A 17,547-nucleotide genomic window follows, 5' to 3' on the forward strand; every position below is an offset into this window, starting at 1 on the left:
ATTGCCTATTCACATCCAAATAAGATATGGATCTGTTCGCACTTCCTACGCCTTCCACTAGATGTCAACAGTCAGTAGAATGTGGAATGAAGCCTCTAGTGTGATGTGGGACTGGATGGCAGCTATTTGAGTCACTGGTCTGGCAGAATGCCAGTTCCTGGTTACGCGCATTAGTCATTATATCGCCTTGCGTTCCATTACTTTGTAGACAAAACGAATGCTCCGGTTGGAACGTTATTGGATATATATGATAATACCATCCTAAAGATTGATTCTCTACTTAGTTTGACCAGTTTATTCGACCTGGAATATAACTTTTTGAAGTTTTCGTCCAAGTTCGACTGGACCAGCGCCAGCTTTTGGACATGTGAACTAAACGTGCTAGCAAAAGTAGCTAATTGGACACTAGTAATGGACATTATGGAACAAAACAACGATTTATTGTGGAACTAGGATTCCTTGCACTGCATTCTGATGAAAGATCATCAAAGGTAAGGGAATATTTATGATGTAATTTCGTATTTCTGTTGACTCCAACATGGCAGAGAAATATATTTACGTCTGAGCGCCGTCTCAGACTATTGCAAGGTATGCTTTTTTCGTTTAAATCTGACACAGCGGTTGCATTAAAAACCAGTGTCTGACGGATATTTTGGAGGCATTTCTGAACATGGCGTCAATGTAAACCGAGATTTGTGGATATAAATATGCATATTATCGAACAAAACATAAATGTATTGTGTAACATGATGTCACATGAGTGTCATCTGATGAAGATTATCAAAGGTTAGTGATTAATTTTATCTCTAATTCTTTGGCTGGGAAAAATGACTGTGTTTCTTTTGGATTTGGTGGTGATCTACCATAAATATATGTTGCATTTTCGCTGTGAAACATTTTACAAATCGGACACAATGGGTAGATTGACAAGATGTTTATCTTTCATTTGCTGTATTGGACTTGTTAATGTGTGACAGTTTAATATTTCATTTTTTTATTTTTTATTTCCCGCGCTGCCTTTTCAGCGGAATGTTGGGGGGGGGGGGGTTTCCGTTAGCGGAACCTGTGTCCTAGACAGGATATCTATTTGCACATCGTTACAACACTGTATATAGATAGACATTATATGACATTTTAAATGTCTTTATTGTTTTGGAACTTGTGTGAGTGTAATATTTACTGTTCACTTTTTATTATTTATTTCAATTGCTTTGGCAATGTAAACATATGTTTCTTCCCATGCTAATAAAGACCCTTGAATAGAACTGAGAGAGTTGGGGAGAGAGTGTTGGAGAGAGGAGAGAGAGCTTGTGAGAGAGAGTTTAGAAAAGCCTATAAATGTCTAATTGCCTTTCATGGTCGTTTGTTAATGAGACATGCTGACAAACAGATTGATAAGATATCCGAATCAGAGGTTGACTCAAAGTCAGTAGAGACTTACTTGGTGACTTTGAAGATTCTCAGTAACCTTAGAGCTCGTAATACACTGATACCAAAGGATGTCCCAGGCTGGATAAAACCCCACAGCACCTCGAATATGCTGCCACATATTACCTGCCACACACACACACACACACACACGATTAGTGATGTTATCCAAAACATGCGGTCAAAAAGGATAGGTGAGTGTGTGTGTTTACTGTATTGGTGTGTGTGTGTGTGTGTGTGTGTGTGTGTGTGTGTGTGTGTGTGTGTGTGTGTGTGTGTGTGTGTGTGTGTGTGTGTGTGTGTGTGTGTGTGTGTGTGTGTGTGTGTGTGTACCCTAGAGTAGACATGTTCCACCACTCACAATGCAGTCAAAGCAGTTAAAGGAGGAGTGAAAGTAAGGCTGTGACCCCAGTCCATAAATCTTTATACCCATCTCAGACATGAAGATACTCAAGAAGACGAACTCTGCAAAGTCTGGAAGAGGTGAAAAGAGAGAGGGAACAGGGTGAGAGAGATGCAGGAGGATGATATCGAAAGAAAAGGAATAAAGAGGGGCATTGAACAATTCACTGTAAGAAGCAATCAGAGAGGCAGAAAGACTGGCACGATCCCTCCGGAACTTTCATTACGCACACCTCCAACTGCTCTAAAACGCTAGTAAAACCAAATGTATGCTTTTCAACCGTTCGCTGCCTGCACCCGCACGCCCGACTAGCATCACCACCCTGGATGGTTCCGACCTAGAATATGAGGACATCTATAAGTACCTAGGTGTCTGGCTAGACTGTAAACTCTCCTTCCAGATTCATATCAAACATCTCCAATCTAAAATCAAATCTAGAGTTGGCTTTCTATTCCTCGACAAAGCCTCCTTCACTCACGCCGCCAAACTTACCCTAGTAAAACTCACTATCCTACCGATCCTCGACTTCGGCGATGTCATCTACAAAATAGCTTCCAATACTCTACTCAGCAAACTGGATGCAGTTTATCGCAGTGCCATCCGTTTTGTTACTAAAGCACCTTATACCACCCACCACTGCGAACTGTATGCTCTAGTCGGCTAGTCCTCACTACATATTCGTCGCCAGACCCACTGGCTCCAGGTCATCTACAAGTCCATGCTAGGTAAAGCTCCGCCTTATCTTAGTTCACTGGTCACGATGGCAACACCCACCCCGTAGCACGCGCTCCAGCAGGTGTATCTCACTGATCATCCCTAAAGCCAACACCTCATTTGGCCGCCTTCCCTCCAGTTCTCTGCTGCCTGTGACTGGAACGAATTGCAAAAATTGCTGAAGTTGGAGACTTTTATCTCCCTCACCAACTTTAAACATCTGCTATCTGAGTAGCTAACCGATTGCTGCAGCTGTACATAGTCCATTGGTAAATAGCCCACCCAATTTACCTACCTCATCCCCATACTGTTTATATTTATTTACTTTTCTGCTCTTTTGCACACCAGTATCTCTACCTGCACATGTTCATCTGATCATTTATCACTCCAGTGTTAATCTGCTAAATTGTAATTATTCGCCTACCTCCTCATGCCTTTTGCACACAATGTATATAGACTCTTTTTTTTCTTTTTTTCTACTGTGTTATTGACTTGTTTATTGTTTACTCCATGTGTAACTCTGTGTTGTTGTCTGTTCACACTGCTATGTTTTATCTTGGCCAGGTCGCAGTTGTAAATGAGAACTTGTTCTCAACTAGTCTACCTGGTTAAATAAAGGTTAAATAAAAATAATAATAAACCTGTCCCCTATTCCCACTGATTAGTACTTGTATAAGTGTGCCCTTTGGTTTCCATTGGACTGTCGATTATTGTTACTATGTCCGTTGGTGCGTGTGAGTACCTGTGCTGTGTGTTTTGCGCTTTTGTACCCTTGTGGATTGCACAGATGATTACGGGTCTCATTCCGTGTGTTAATCATTGTGCGCATGTGTTATTTATTAGAGGTACTCCTCACTCTTTTGTTTGGGTTTCTACCCTGTGTTTTTGTTACGTGTTTGTTTGGTCTTCGTCCTCGTGCCTTTACATGGTACGCCATAATTTGGGGCTTAATAAAAAACCTTATTACGCATTCCTGTGTCTGTCTCCCGAATCTCCTTTAAGCCAACGTGACAGAATCTCCTTTAAGCCAACATGACAGAATCTCCTTTAAGTCAACGTGACAGAGAGGTAGAGAGAGAAATAAGGAAAAGTATCTAGAATTTCCATCCATCCTTCAAGCCTCTCCCCCACCCTCTACCCCTCCCTCCCACCCTCTATCTCTCCCTCCCTCCATACCTCCCCCTCCCTCCCACCCTCCATACCACCCCCTCCCTCCCACCCTCCATACCTCCCTCCCACCCTCCATACCTCCCTCCCACCCTCCATACCTCCCTCCTTCTCTCCATACCTCCCTCCTTCTCTCCGTACCCCCCTCCTTCTCTCCGAACCTCCCTCCCACCCTCCATACCACCCCCCTCCCTCCCACCCTCCATACCTCCCTCCTTCCCTCCGTACCTCCCTCCCTGTATGTCTACTCACAGAGGAAGTCTGAGAGTGGTTCAGGCTGGTCATAGTGTACTACAGCCACACACATGGTGTTAAGTCCCACCAGACACAGTACACTCCAGTAGAAATACTGGGTCTTCACAATGCGTCGGATAAAGAAACGCAGACGACGCTCCCTCTTATGGAAGTTAGAGCCCTCCAGCTTTGAACTCTTCAGACTGGCCCGCGCAAAGGGAGAACCTGGGAGGAGAGGAGAAGAATGGGAAAAGGAGAGGGGGATAGTGGAGAGGAGAAGAGTGGGAAGAGGAGAGAGGGATGGATGAGAGGAGAAGAGTGGGAAGAGGAGAGGGGGATAGAGGAGAGGAGAAGAGTAGGAAGAAGAGAGGGGGAAGGAGGAGAGGATAAGAGTATGAAGAAGAGAGGGGGAAGGAGGAGAGGATAAGAGTGGGAAGAGGACAGGGGGATGGAGGAGAGGAGAAGAATGGGAAGAGGAGAGGGGATGGAGGAGAGGAGAAGAGTGGGAAAAGGAGAGGGGGATGGGGACAAGAGTGGAGAGAAAAAACACATTTGGTTAGCATGTAACATCTTGTGTGTGCGTGTGCGTGTGTGTGGTGTTTCTTACCCAGTGCCAGGTCTCCATTCCCATCCTCTGGGTTAAGGAGATCTGTTTTGTTCTTGTGGTTTTTGATGGTGGGTCTCCTGCGGGTGCCTGAATGGGAATAATAGAACACAGTGACGCACAACTGCTCACTATAGAACACGCAAACAAACAATGGCACAGAAGCAAAGATGCTACATTTACACTAGTGAAGATGCTACATTTACACTAACAAAGATGCTACATTTACACTAGAAAAAATGCTACATTTACACTAGCAAAGATGCTACATTTACAATAGGAAAGATGCTACATTCACACTAGCAAATATGCTACATTTACACGAGCAAAGATGCTACATTTACACTAGGAAAGATGATACATTTAGACTAGTAAAGATGATACCTATACACTAGTAAATATGATACATTTACACTAGCAAAGATGCTACATTTACACTAGCAACGATGCTACATTTACACTAGCAAAGATGCTCTGGTTACACTAGTAAATATTCTACATTTACACTAGCAAAAATGCTACATTTACACTAACAAAGATGCTACATTTACACTAGAAAAAATGCTACATTTACACTAGCAAAGATGCTACATTTACAATAGGAAAGATGCTACATTCACACTAGCAAATATGCTACATTTACACGAGCAAAGATGCTACATTTACACTAGGAAAGATGATACATTTAGACTAGTAAAGATGATACCTATACACTAGTAAATATGATACATTTACACTAGCAAAGATGCTACATTTACACTAGCAAAGATGCTACATTTACACTAGCAAAGATGCTCTGGTTACACTAGTAAATAATCTACATTTACACTAGAAAATATGTTCCGGTTACACTAGTAAATATTCTACATTTACTCTAGCAAAAATGCTACATTTACACTAGGAAAGATGTGACATTTACACTATTAAAAATGCTACATTTACACTAGAAAATATGCTACATGTGTACTAGTAAAGATGATACATTTACACTAACAATAATGCTACATTTACATAATGTTATATTTTCTCATTGTCCGTCTCTATATACATTCTAACATCATATCTAAGTCACTACACACACACACACACACTTGGGAAAATACCGTCAAAGGCATCAGGGTCTTCATCGTCTGCTAAGATCACTTCTTCTATAGGAAGGAAAAGTGAAGTAAACAATAACATGGGAATGTATATGGCAATATGTAACATATATAACATAAAAGTATAACATATATAACATAAATATATAACATATTTAACATAAATATATAACATATTTAACATAAATATATAATGTATATAACATAAATATATAACATATATAACATAAATATATAACATATATAACATAAATATATAACATATGTAACATAAAAGTATAACATATATAACATAAATATATAACATATTTAACATAAATATATAATGTATATAACATAAATATATAACATATGTAACATAAATATATAACATATTTAACATAAATATATAATGTATATAACATAAATATATAACATATGTAACATAAATATATAACATATATAACATAAAAGTATAACATATATAACATAAATATATAACATATGTAACATAAATATATAACATATGTAACATACATATATAACATATTTAACTTACATATATAACACATGTAACATAAATATATAACATATATAACATAAATATATAACATATATAACATTACATAAATACATATCATATATAACATAACTATATAACATAAAAAACATAAATATGTAACGTACATAACAAAAATATATAACATAAATATATAACATATATAACATAAATATATAAAATAAATATATAAAATAAATATAGAACATATATAAGATATATAAGATATATTATATCAATATGTAACATATATAACATAAATCTATAACATATATAACATAAATATATAAAATAAATATATAAAATAAATATAGAACATATATAAGATATATAAGATATATTATATCAATATGTAACATATATAACTTAAATAACATAAACATATAACATACATAACATAAATATGTAACATATATAACATAAATATATAACGTACATAACATAAATATGTAACATATATAACATAAATATATAACGTACATAACATAAATATGTAACATATATAACATAAATATATAACGTACATAACATAAATATGTAACATATATAACATAAATATATAACGTACATAACATAAATATGTAACATATATAACATAAATATATAACGTACATAACATAAATATGTAACATATATAACATAAATATATAACATATATAACATAAATATGTAACATATATAACATAAATATGTAACATAGGGTTCCATGTATGTTTTGTGTGTAGTTCTATATGATGATAATGTACCTGCTTTACAAATCCATTCCAGGTATCCATTGAGCTCTCTCTCTATCTGCTGCTGTCTCCTCAGCTTTAGAAACTCACTCCTGTTCTCCACTCGCTCTCTCTCTTTGGCAAACTCCCTGTGGTAGACACACACACATATCAACACACACATATCAAATGAAACACACATATAGATGTATACAATGACATATACACAGACATATTGTATACACACACACACGCACACGAAACACACACACACATGCCCACACACACATGCACGTGCGCCCACACACACACTCTCCCACACACACACATGCGTGCACACAAACGCACACACTTACCCAGACAGTACACCCAGGACCAGGTTCAACATGAAGAAAGAGCCGATGATGATGAGGGGAATGAAGTACATCCAGTTCCACGCGCTCCCTGAGGCATCATTGCTCTGCAAACACACACACACACACACACACACACACACACACACACACACACACACGCACACACACATCTTTTGATCTAGTAATTCATCTTTCCCTTGTTTGACTAGAGAGGTTACACTGAGATGTAGATTTTATAAAGCCAAAAAATAGCAGACAATTTTTTGACCTTTTCATGAACTGGGACGGGGTCACCACAATACGGGGATGATTAGGACATCGTTTTATACAGTATACTGTCCAGAGTATCTGCCATTTAAACAGTTCAGCTGCACAGAATGTAACACTCTTCCTCTCTCTTTTTCCCTCATCCTTTCTCTCCCTCTCTCATCCCTCCCCATCTTGCTGTTTTTCCCCCTAAACAGAGTCCATCACAGAATGTAATGCCCTCCCTCCCTCCCTCCCTCCCTCCCTCCCTCCCTCCCTCCCTCCCTCCCTCCCTCCCTCCCTCCCTCCCTCCCTCCCTCCCTCCCTCCCTCCCTCCTGTCTGTGGGCGTGATTGCTGTTGCTGTGTGCTGTACTGAATGTCCTGCTGCTTTTGTATCCATAAAACTTTCAGCACTTTCTTCCTCCGCAGCTGCAAGAATAACTTTGACTGCACAGCCCTGTTAAATATAGAGCAGCACTGCTACCGAGTGAGACTGATGGAGGAGAGAGAAGAAGGGAAGCGGTGGGGGAAAGGGGAGGGGGTGAAGAGGAAGGGAGAAAGGGGGAGGCTGACGGGGGGAGAGAGAGAGTGAGTAATTGAGTGTGGTGAGGTGGGGGGAGTAGGAAGATGCGAAGAGGAATGGAGATGGAGAGACAGATTAAGGAAGCAGAGAGAGCGAGGAAAGAGAGATGTGTGGGAAAGAGAAGAGGGGGAAGAGAGGGAAGGGGCAATATTGAATATGGGCCCATTAAGACTGCTGTGGATGGGACTACACTCACATTCCCCCACTACCCTCATCCACCTCTCCATCACCATAGCAACCATTGCCAATGGCAACAGGGCACTATTCACTGTGTCTTAGGTATGGGCACACAATACAGTAAGTGAGTAAATGCTATGGGCATATTTGTATAGCAGGGAAACATGTATTATATGAATTGGTGGGTATTTACAATGTAATTTACTAGTAAATACGATAGAAATCTATTATCCAGGTTGTAGTTGCCCCACAGATTTAGGATCAGCTTATTCTGCCTCAATTCTAGATTCCTAATTGTCCCTAGAATTTCTAAGCAAACAGCTGGAGGCAGGGCTTTCTCCTATAGAGCTCCATTTTTATGGAATGGTCTGCCTACCCATGTGAGAGACGCAAACTCGGTCTCAACCTTTAAGTCTTTACCTGAAGACTCATCTCTTCAGTGGGTCATATGATTGAGTGTAGTCTGGCCCAGGAGTGTGAAGGTGAACGGAAAGGCTCTGGAGCAACGAACCGCCCTTGCTGTTTCTGCCTGGCCGGTTCCCCTCTTTCCACTGGGATTCTCTGCCTCCAACCCTATTACAGGGGCTGAGTCACTGGCATACTAGGGCTCTTTCATACCGTCCCTAGGAGGGGTGCGTCACTTGAGTGAGTTGAGTCACTGATGTGATCTTCCTGTCTGGGTTGGCGACCCCACTTGGGTTGTACCAAGGCGGAGATCTTTGTGGGCTATACTCGGCCTTGTCTCAGGATGGTAAATTGGTGGTTGAAGATATCCCTCTAGTGGTGTGGGGGCTGTGCTTTGGCAAAGTGGGTGGGGTTATATCCTTCCTGTTTGGCCCTGTCCGGGGGTGTCATCAGATGGGCCCACAGTGTCTCCTGACCCCTCCTGTCTCAGCCTCCAGTATTTATGCTGCAGTAGTTTATGTGTCGGGGGGCTAGGGTCAGTTTGTTATATCTGGAGTACTTATCCTGTCCTATCCTGTGTCCTGTGTGAATTTAAGTATGCTCTCTCTAATTCTCTCTTTCTCTCTTTCTTTCTCTCTCTCGGAGGACCTGAGCCCTAGGACCATGCCTCAGGACTACCTGACATGATGACTCCTTGCTGTCCCCAGTCCACCTCCAGTTTCAACTGTTCATGCTGGTCATTTACAGTGCCTTGCGAAAGTATTCGGCCCCCTTGAACTTTGCGACCTTTTGCCACATTTCAGGCTTCAAACATAAAGATATAAAACTGTATTTTTTTGTGAAGAATCAACAACAAGTGGGACACAATCATGAAGTGGAACGACATTTATTGGATATTTCAAACGTTTTTAACAAATCAAAAACTGAAAAATTGTGCGTGCAAAATTATTCAGCCCCCTTAAGTTAATACTTTGTAGCGCCACCTTTTGCTGCGATTACAGCTGTAAGTCGCTTGGGGTATGTCTCTATCAGTTTTGCACATCGAGAGACTGAAATGTTTTCCCATTCCTCCTTGCAAAACAGCTCGAGCTCAGTGAGGTTGGATGGAGAGCATTTGTGAACAGCAGTTTTCAGTTCTTTCCACAGATTCTCGATTGGATTCAGGTCTGGACTTTGACCTGGCCATTCTAACACCTGGATATGTTTATTTTTGAACCATTCCATTGTAGATTTTGCTTTATGTTTTGGATCATTGTCTTGTTGGAAGACAAATCTCCGTCCCAGTCTCAGGTCTTTTGCAGACTCCATCAGGTTTTCTTCCAGAATGGTCCTGTATTTGGCTCCATCCATCTTCCCATTAATTTTAACCATCTTCCCTGTCCCTGCTGAAGAAAAGCAGGCCCAAACCATGATGCTGCCACCACCATGTTTGACAGTGGGGATGGTGTGTTCAGCTGTGTTGCTTTTACGCCAAACATAACGTTTTGCATTGTTGCCAAAAAGTTCAATTTTGGTTTCATCTGACCAGAGCACCTTCTTCCACATGTTTGGTGTGTCTCCCAGGTGGCTTGTGGCAAACTTTAAACAACACTTTTTATGGATATCTTTAAGAAATGGCTTTCTTCTATCCACTCTTCCATAAAGGCCAGATTTGTGCAATATACGACTGATTGTTGTCCTATGGACAGAGTCTCCCACCTCAGCTGTAGATCTCTGCAGTTCATCCAGAGTGATCATGGGCCTCTTGGCTGCATCTCTGATCAGTCTTCTCCTTGTATGAGCTGAAAGTTTAGAGGGACGGCCAGGTCTTGGTAGATTTGCAGTGGTCTGATACTCCTTCCATTTCAATATTATCGCTTGCACAGTGCTCCTTGGGATGTTTAAAGCTTGGGAAATCTTTTTGTATCCAAATCCGCCTTTAAACTTCTTCACAACAGTATCTCGGACCTGCCTGGTGTGTTCCTTGTTCTTCATGATGCTCTCTGCGCTTTTAACGGACTTCTGAGACTATCACAGTGCAGGTGCATTTATACGAAGACTTGATTACACACAGGTGGATTGTATTTATCATCATTAGTCATTTAGGTCAACATTGGATCATTCAGAGATCCTCACTGAACTTCTGGAGAGAGTTTGCTGCACTGAAAGTAAAGGGGCTGAATAATTTTGCACGCCCAATTTTTCAGTTTTTGATTTGTTAAAAATGTTTGAAATATCCAATAAATTTAGTTCTACTTCATGATTGTGTCCCACTTGTTGTTGATTCTTCACAAAAAAATACAGTTTTATATCTTTATGTTTGAAGCCTGAAATGTGGCAAAAGGTCGCAAAGTTCAAGGGGGCCGAATACTTTCGCAAGGCACTGTATGAACATTTGAACATCTTGGCCATGTTCTGTTATAATCTCCACCCGGCACAGCCAGAAGAGGACTGGCCACCCCACATAGCCTGGTTCCTCTCTAGGTTTCTTCCTAGGTTTTGGCCTTTCTAGGGAGTTTTTCCTAGCCACCGTGCTTCTACACCTGCATTGCTTGCTGTTTGGGGTTTTAGGCTGGGTTTCTGTACAGCACTTTGAGATATCCGCTGATGTACGACGGGCTATATAAATACATTTGATTTGATTTGATTTGAATTCTAACCGAATCCCAAAACGAAAACTGAACCCAATTTCAAACCCAAACCGAAGACTAATCCTGAACCCGATCTCAAACCCCAAACCAATCCTGAATCCAATCCCAAACACAAACACAAAACCGAACCTTATCTCAAGCCAAACCTAAACCTAAAACCAAACCCAAACTCCTGATTTTAAACCCAAAACCAAACCCGATCTTAAACCCTAACCCAACTCTACAGTAACTCACATAATAGTCCAGCTCTTTAACCATACATTTAATACCATAATACCTCTAATACAGAACCACTGTGATGTGAAGTACCGTAACTCACATAGTAGAGCAGGTCAGTCCATCCCTCCATGGTAATACATTGGAAGACAGTGAGCACGGCAAACAGGATGTTGTCAAACTGGGTGATGCCGTAGTTAGGCCCCAGCCAATACTTTCGACACGTGGTCCCGTTTGGACATAGTCTCGACGGGGCTTCGGTCCCACACGGAACTTCCTCACGAATCTCATCTACAGGGGTACAGACAGTTTGGGGATCAACATGTTATTTAAGAGCTAGATCTTCTTTGATTAATTTTGAATTGACAGTCTTTTTGTCACTGATTTAACTGGCATACTGATTGACTGACTGGCGACTGACTGGCTGACTGACTAACTGGTAGAATGACTGGCATACTGCCTGACTGGTATGCTGACTGGCACATACTGACTGGGTGACTGACTGGCAGACTGACTGACTGACATTTTGGCTGACTGTCATACTGACTAACTAACTGATTGACTCTCTGACTGGCAGACTGACTAGCAGACTGACTGGCATGCTGACCATCCAACCAACCGACTCACCGACCTTCTGGCTGACCGACCGACTGACTGACCAATCCATCGACTGACCGATTTACCTGTGTGAATGTCGAAGCAGGTAGTATGGAATTTGCCCATGTAGAACTCCAGGCCGATGATAGCGAACATGAGGATGGCGAAGAATAGCAACAAGCCGATCTGCAGCAGTGGAATCATAGCCTTCATGATGGACTTGAGGACCACCTGGAGGCCTGGGGGAGACAGAGCACATTGTTTAAGAACAGAAACAACAGACAAAGTCAAAAAAAACTCTGACCTACATCCCACAATCCCTATAAAAATGATGTATCTTAATCAGAACTTTCCTCCCCCTCCTCTTATGGTATCAGATGAAATAAGACTATTAGGGGTGTAGCTAGTCGGTCTCTCCGTCCCACACCCCCATATGTCCCAAGACTTACTGGGTATCCCAGACACCAGTTTGAGGGGTCTCAGCACACGGACCGCTCTCAGAGTCCGCAAATCGAAGTCCGATCCCACTGTAGACAGAATCCTACAGAGAGAGATGGAGCAGAGAGAGAGAGGAGGTGGAGAGAGGGAGAGAGGGAGACAGAGGGAAGAGGGAAAATAAAGAGAAGGAATAATTATAGTATTTGAATATTTTTTAGGAACATTTGTAGAATCAGCCAATCAATGTGTGTCAGTTGCTGGGGGTTTTAGTGACATCATCTGTTAATCATTTACACTAATCACTTGGATAAGAAGAAGACTTTCAGCGAGTGAATGAGTAAGTCAATAATATGAATGCATGAATGAGCCACGAGTCATTCAAGAGATGGAACAAGGAATTCGATAGACAGAGAGAGAGAGAGAGAGAGAGAGAGAGAGAGAGACAGAGAAAGAACAACCAAATTATGAGAAAACAAAAAGATAATTACTTGACACAATGGAAAGAATTTACAGAAAAACAGAGCAAACTAGAATGCTATTTGGCCCTAAACAGAGAGCACACACTGACCCAAAATTAAGGTAATCTATGTACAGACTCAGTAAGCATAGCCTTGCTATTGAGAAATGCAGCTGAAGACTGACCTGGCACTCAAGAGAAGACAGCCTATGTGCACACTGCCCACAAAATGAGGTGGAAACTGAGCTGCACTTCCCATCCTCCTATCAAATGTATGAGCATAATAGAGGCACATATTTCCCTCAGATTAAACAGCCCCATAAAGAACTTGAAAACAAATCAAATTTTAAGAAACCCCCATATCTATTGGGTGAAATGTCACCGTGTGCAATCACAGAAGCAAGATTTGTGACCTGTTGCCACAAGAAAAGGGCAACCAGTGATGAACAAACACCATTGTAAATACAACATGTACTTATGTTTATTTATTTTCCTTTTAGTATTTTAACTATTTGCACCTCATTTTTAACACTGTATATACAGTGGGGAGAACAAGTATTTGATACACTGCTGATTTTGTGGGTTTTCCTACTTACAAAGCATGTAGAGGTCTGTAATTTTATCATAGGTACACTTGAACTGTGAGAGACGGAATCTAAAACAAAAATCCAGAAAAATGCATTTTATTGCATGCAATAAGTAGTTGATCACCTACCAACCAGTAAGAATTCCGGCTCTCACAGACCTGTTCGTTTTTCTTTAAGAAGCCCTCCTGTTCTCCACATTACCTGTATTAACTGCACCTTTTTGAACTCGTTACCTGTATAAAAGACACCTGTCCACAGAGTCAATCAAACAGACTCCAAACTCTCCACAATGGCCAAGACCAGACAGCTGTGTAAAGACATCAGGGATAAAATTGTAGACCTGCACAAGGCTGGGATGGGCTACAGGACAATAGGCAAGCAGCTTGGTGAGAAGGCAACAACTGTTGGCGCAATTATTAGAAAATGGAAGGAGTTCAAGATGACGGTCAATCACCCTCGGTCTGGGGCTCCATGCAAGATCTCACCTCGTGGGGCATCAATGATCATGAGGAAGGTGAGGGATCAGCCCAGAACTACACGGCAGGACCTGGTCAATGACCTGGAGAGAGCTGGGACCACAGTGTCAAAGAAAATCATTAGTAACACACCGTCATGGATTAAAATCCTGCAGCGCACGCAAGGTCCCCCTGCTCAAGCCAGCGCAAGTCCAGGCCCGTCTGAAGTTTGCCAATGACCATCTGGATGATCCAGAGGAGTAATGGGAGAAGGTCATGTGGTCTGATGAGACAAAAATAGAGCTTTTTGGTCTAAACTCCACTCACCGTGTTTGGAGGAAAAAGGATGAATACAACCCCAAGAACACCATCCCAACAGTGAAGCATGGAGGTGGAAATATCATTCTTTGTGGATGCTTTTCTGCAAAGGGGACAGGACAACTGCACCGTATTGAGGGGAGAATGGATGGGGCCATGTATCGCGAGATCCGGGCCAACAACCTCCTTCCCTCAGTAAGAGCATTGAAGATGGGTCGTGGCTGGGTCTTCCAGCATGACAACGACTGGAAACACACAGCCAGGGCAACTAAGGAGTGGCTCCGTAAGAAGCATCTCAAGGTCCTGGAGTGGCCTAGCCTGTCTCCAGACCTGAACCCAATAGAAAAACTTTGGAGGGAGCTGAAAGTCCGTATTGCCCAGTGACCTGGAGGATCACCTGGAGGATGCACGCATGAAGGATCTGGAGAAGGTCTGTCTGGAGGAGTAGGCCAAAATTCCTGCTGCATTGTGTGCAAACCTGGTCAAGAACTACAGGAAACGTATGATCTCTGTAATTGCAAACAAAGGTTTCTATACCAAATATAGATACAGTGCCTTGCGAAAGTATTTGGCCCCCTTGAACTTTGCGACCTTTTGCCACATTTCAGGCTTCAAACATAAAAATATAAAACTGTATTTTTTTGTGAAGAATCAACAACAAGTGGGACACAATCATGAAGTGGAACGACATTTATTGGATATTTCAAACTTTTTTAACAAATCAAAAACTGAAAAATTGGGCGTGCAAAATTATTCAGCCCCTTTACTTTCAGTGCAGCAAACTCTCTCCAGAAGTTCAGTGAGGATCTCTGAATGATCCAATGTTGACATAAATGACTAATGATGATAAATACAATCCACCTGTGTGTAATCAAGTCTCCGTATAAATGCACCTGCACTGTGATAGTCTCAGAGGTCCGTTAAAAGCGCAGAGAGCATCATGAAGAACAAGGAACACACCAGGCAGGTCCGAGATACTGTTGTGAAGAAGTTTAAAGCCGGATTTGGATACAAAAAGATTTCCCAAGCTTTAAACATCCCAAGGAGCACTGTGCAAGCGATAATATTGAAATGGAAGGAGTATCAGACCACTGCAAATCTACCAAGACCTGGCCGTCCCTCTAAACTTTCAGCTCATACAAGGAGAAGACTGATCAGATATGTAGCCAAGAGGCCCATGATCACTCTGGATGAACTGCAGAGATCTACAGCTGAGGTGGGAGACTCTGTCCATAGGACAACAATCAGTCGTATATTGCACAAATCTGGCCTTTATGGAAGAGTGGCAAGAAGAAAGCCATTTCTTAAAGATATCCATAAAAAGTGTTGTTTAAAGTTTGCCACAAGCCACCTGGGAGACACACCAAACATGTGGAAGAAGGTGCTCTGGTCAGATGAAACCAAAATTGAACTTTTTGGCAACAATGCAAAACGTTATGTTTGGCGTAAAAGCAACACAGCTGAACACACCATCCCCACTGTCAAACATGGTGGTGGCAGCATCATGGTTTGGGCCTGCTTTTCTTCAGCAGGGACAGGGAAGATGGTTAAAATTGATGGGAAGATGGATGGAGCCAAATACAGGACCATTCTGGAAGAAAACCTGATGGAATCTGCAAAAGACCTGAGACTGGGACGGAGATTTGTCTTCCAACAAGACAATGATCCAAAACATAAAGCAAAATCTACAATGGAATGGTTCAAAAATAAACATATCCAGGTGTTAGAATGGCCAAGTCAAAGTCCAGACCTGAATCCAATCGAGAATCTGTGGAAAGAACTGAAAACTGCTGTTCACAAATGCTCTCCATCCAACCTCACTGAGCTCGAGCTGTTTTGCAAGGAGGAATGGGAAAAAATGTCAGTCTCTCTATGTGCAAAACTGATAGCGACATACCCCAAGCGACTTACCGCTGTAATCGCAGCAAAAGGTGGCGCTTCAAAGTATTAACTTAAGGGGGCTGAATAATTTTGCACGCCCAATTTTTCAGTTTTTGATTTGTTAAAAAAGTTTGAAATATCCAATAAATGTCGTTCCACTTCATGATTGTGTCCCACTTGTTGTTGATTCTTCACAAAAAAATACAGTTTTATATCTTTATGTTTGAAGCCTGAAATGTGGCAAAAGGTCGCAAAGTTCAAGGGGGCCGAATACTTTCGCAAGGCACTGTATATAGATATATAAATACATAAGTTCTGCTTTTCTGATGTATATTTTAGATTCCGTCTCTCACAGTTGAAGTGTACCTATGATAAAAGTTACAAACCTCTACATGCTTTGTAAGTAGGAAAACCTACAAAATCGGCAGTGTATCAAATACTTGTTCTCCCCACTGTATATGTAATATGACATTTGAAATGTATTTATTCTTCTGGAACTTTTGTTTATTTATTATCTAATTCACTTGCTCTGGCATTGTAAACATATGTTTCCCATGCCAATATAGCCCCTTGAATTGAATTGAATTGAGAAAGAGAGCAAGACAGATTTATTTATTTATATTTATTTATTTTAGATAGAGAGAGAGAGAGAGAGAGAGAGAGAGAGAGAGAGGGCGAGAGAGAGAGGGAGAGAGAGAAGAGAGAGAGGGAGAGAGAGAGAGGGAGAGAGAGAGAGAGGGAGAGAGAGAGAGAGAGAGAGAGAGAGAGAGAGAAAGAGATAGAGAGAGAGAGGGAGAGAGAGAGAAAGAGAGAGAGAGAGAGAGAATGAGAGAGAGAAAGAGATAGAGAAAGAGAGAGAGAGAGGGAGAGAAGGAGAGAGGGAGAGATAGAGAGAGAGAGAGAGGGAGAGAGAGAGAGAGACGGAGAGAGAGAGAGAGAGAGAGAGAGAGACGGAGAGACGGAGAGAGAGAGAGAGAGAGCGAGAGAGATAGAGAGATAGAGAGAGTGTGAGAGAGAGAGAGAGATAGCACAGGCTGTATGATTGAGAGTGGTTGACTGGCTCATTTGTTACCCATCTTTATTCCTCCTATTTATAAACTCTGTCTGAGAGCCATGGCCACTGCCAACTCATCAGGACTCTATCTGTACCTCACTATACACACACACACACAAACATTTATGCACGCATGCACAGACACAGACACATGCACACACACAAACATGTACACACACACCCACACACCCACACACAAAACAGAAAGATGTGTGTGTGTGTGTGTGTGTGTTTCTGTGAAGGAG

General features: G+C 41.5%; 1 protein-coding gene across 1 annotated transcript in view; it reads right to left on the reverse strand.

Moving 5' to 3' along the window:
- The window catches only part of LOC110485216 (calcium channel, voltage-dependent, P/Q type, alpha 1A subunit, a), a 178,282-nt gene that overhangs the window by 108,060 nt on the left and 52,675 nt on the right, over positions 1–17,547 (reverse strand). Inside the window, exons 4-13 of the mRNA XM_090197048.1 lie at positions 12,562–12,653; positions 12,199–12,351; positions 11,619–11,806; positions 7,258–7,361; positions 6,935–7,050; positions 5,654–5,698; positions 4,554–4,640; positions 3,965–4,171; positions 1,790–1,902; positions 1,442–1,554 (exon numbers count right to left, since the gene is read on the reverse strand). Of these exons, the coding sequence (XP_090053174.1) occupies positions 1,442–1,554; positions 1,790–1,902; positions 3,965–4,171; positions 4,554–4,640; positions 5,654–5,698; positions 6,935–7,050; positions 7,258–7,361; positions 11,619–11,806; positions 12,199–12,351; positions 12,562–12,653 (1,218 nt within the window). The remainder of the gene's footprint in view (positions 1–1,441; positions 1,555–1,789; positions 1,903–3,964; positions 4,172–4,553; positions 4,641–5,653; positions 5,699–6,934; positions 7,051–7,257; positions 7,362–11,618; positions 11,807–12,198; positions 12,352–12,561; positions 12,654–17,547) is intronic.

The sequence above is a fragment of the Oncorhynchus mykiss genome, chromosome 13 (genome assembly GCF_057628025.1).
Source record: "Oncorhynchus mykiss isolate SJ-2025 chromosome 13, ASM5762802v1, whole genome shotgun sequence".
In the NCBI taxonomy this organism is placed as follows: domain Eukaryota; kingdom Metazoa; phylum Chordata; class Actinopteri; order Salmoniformes; family Salmonidae; genus Oncorhynchus; species Oncorhynchus mykiss.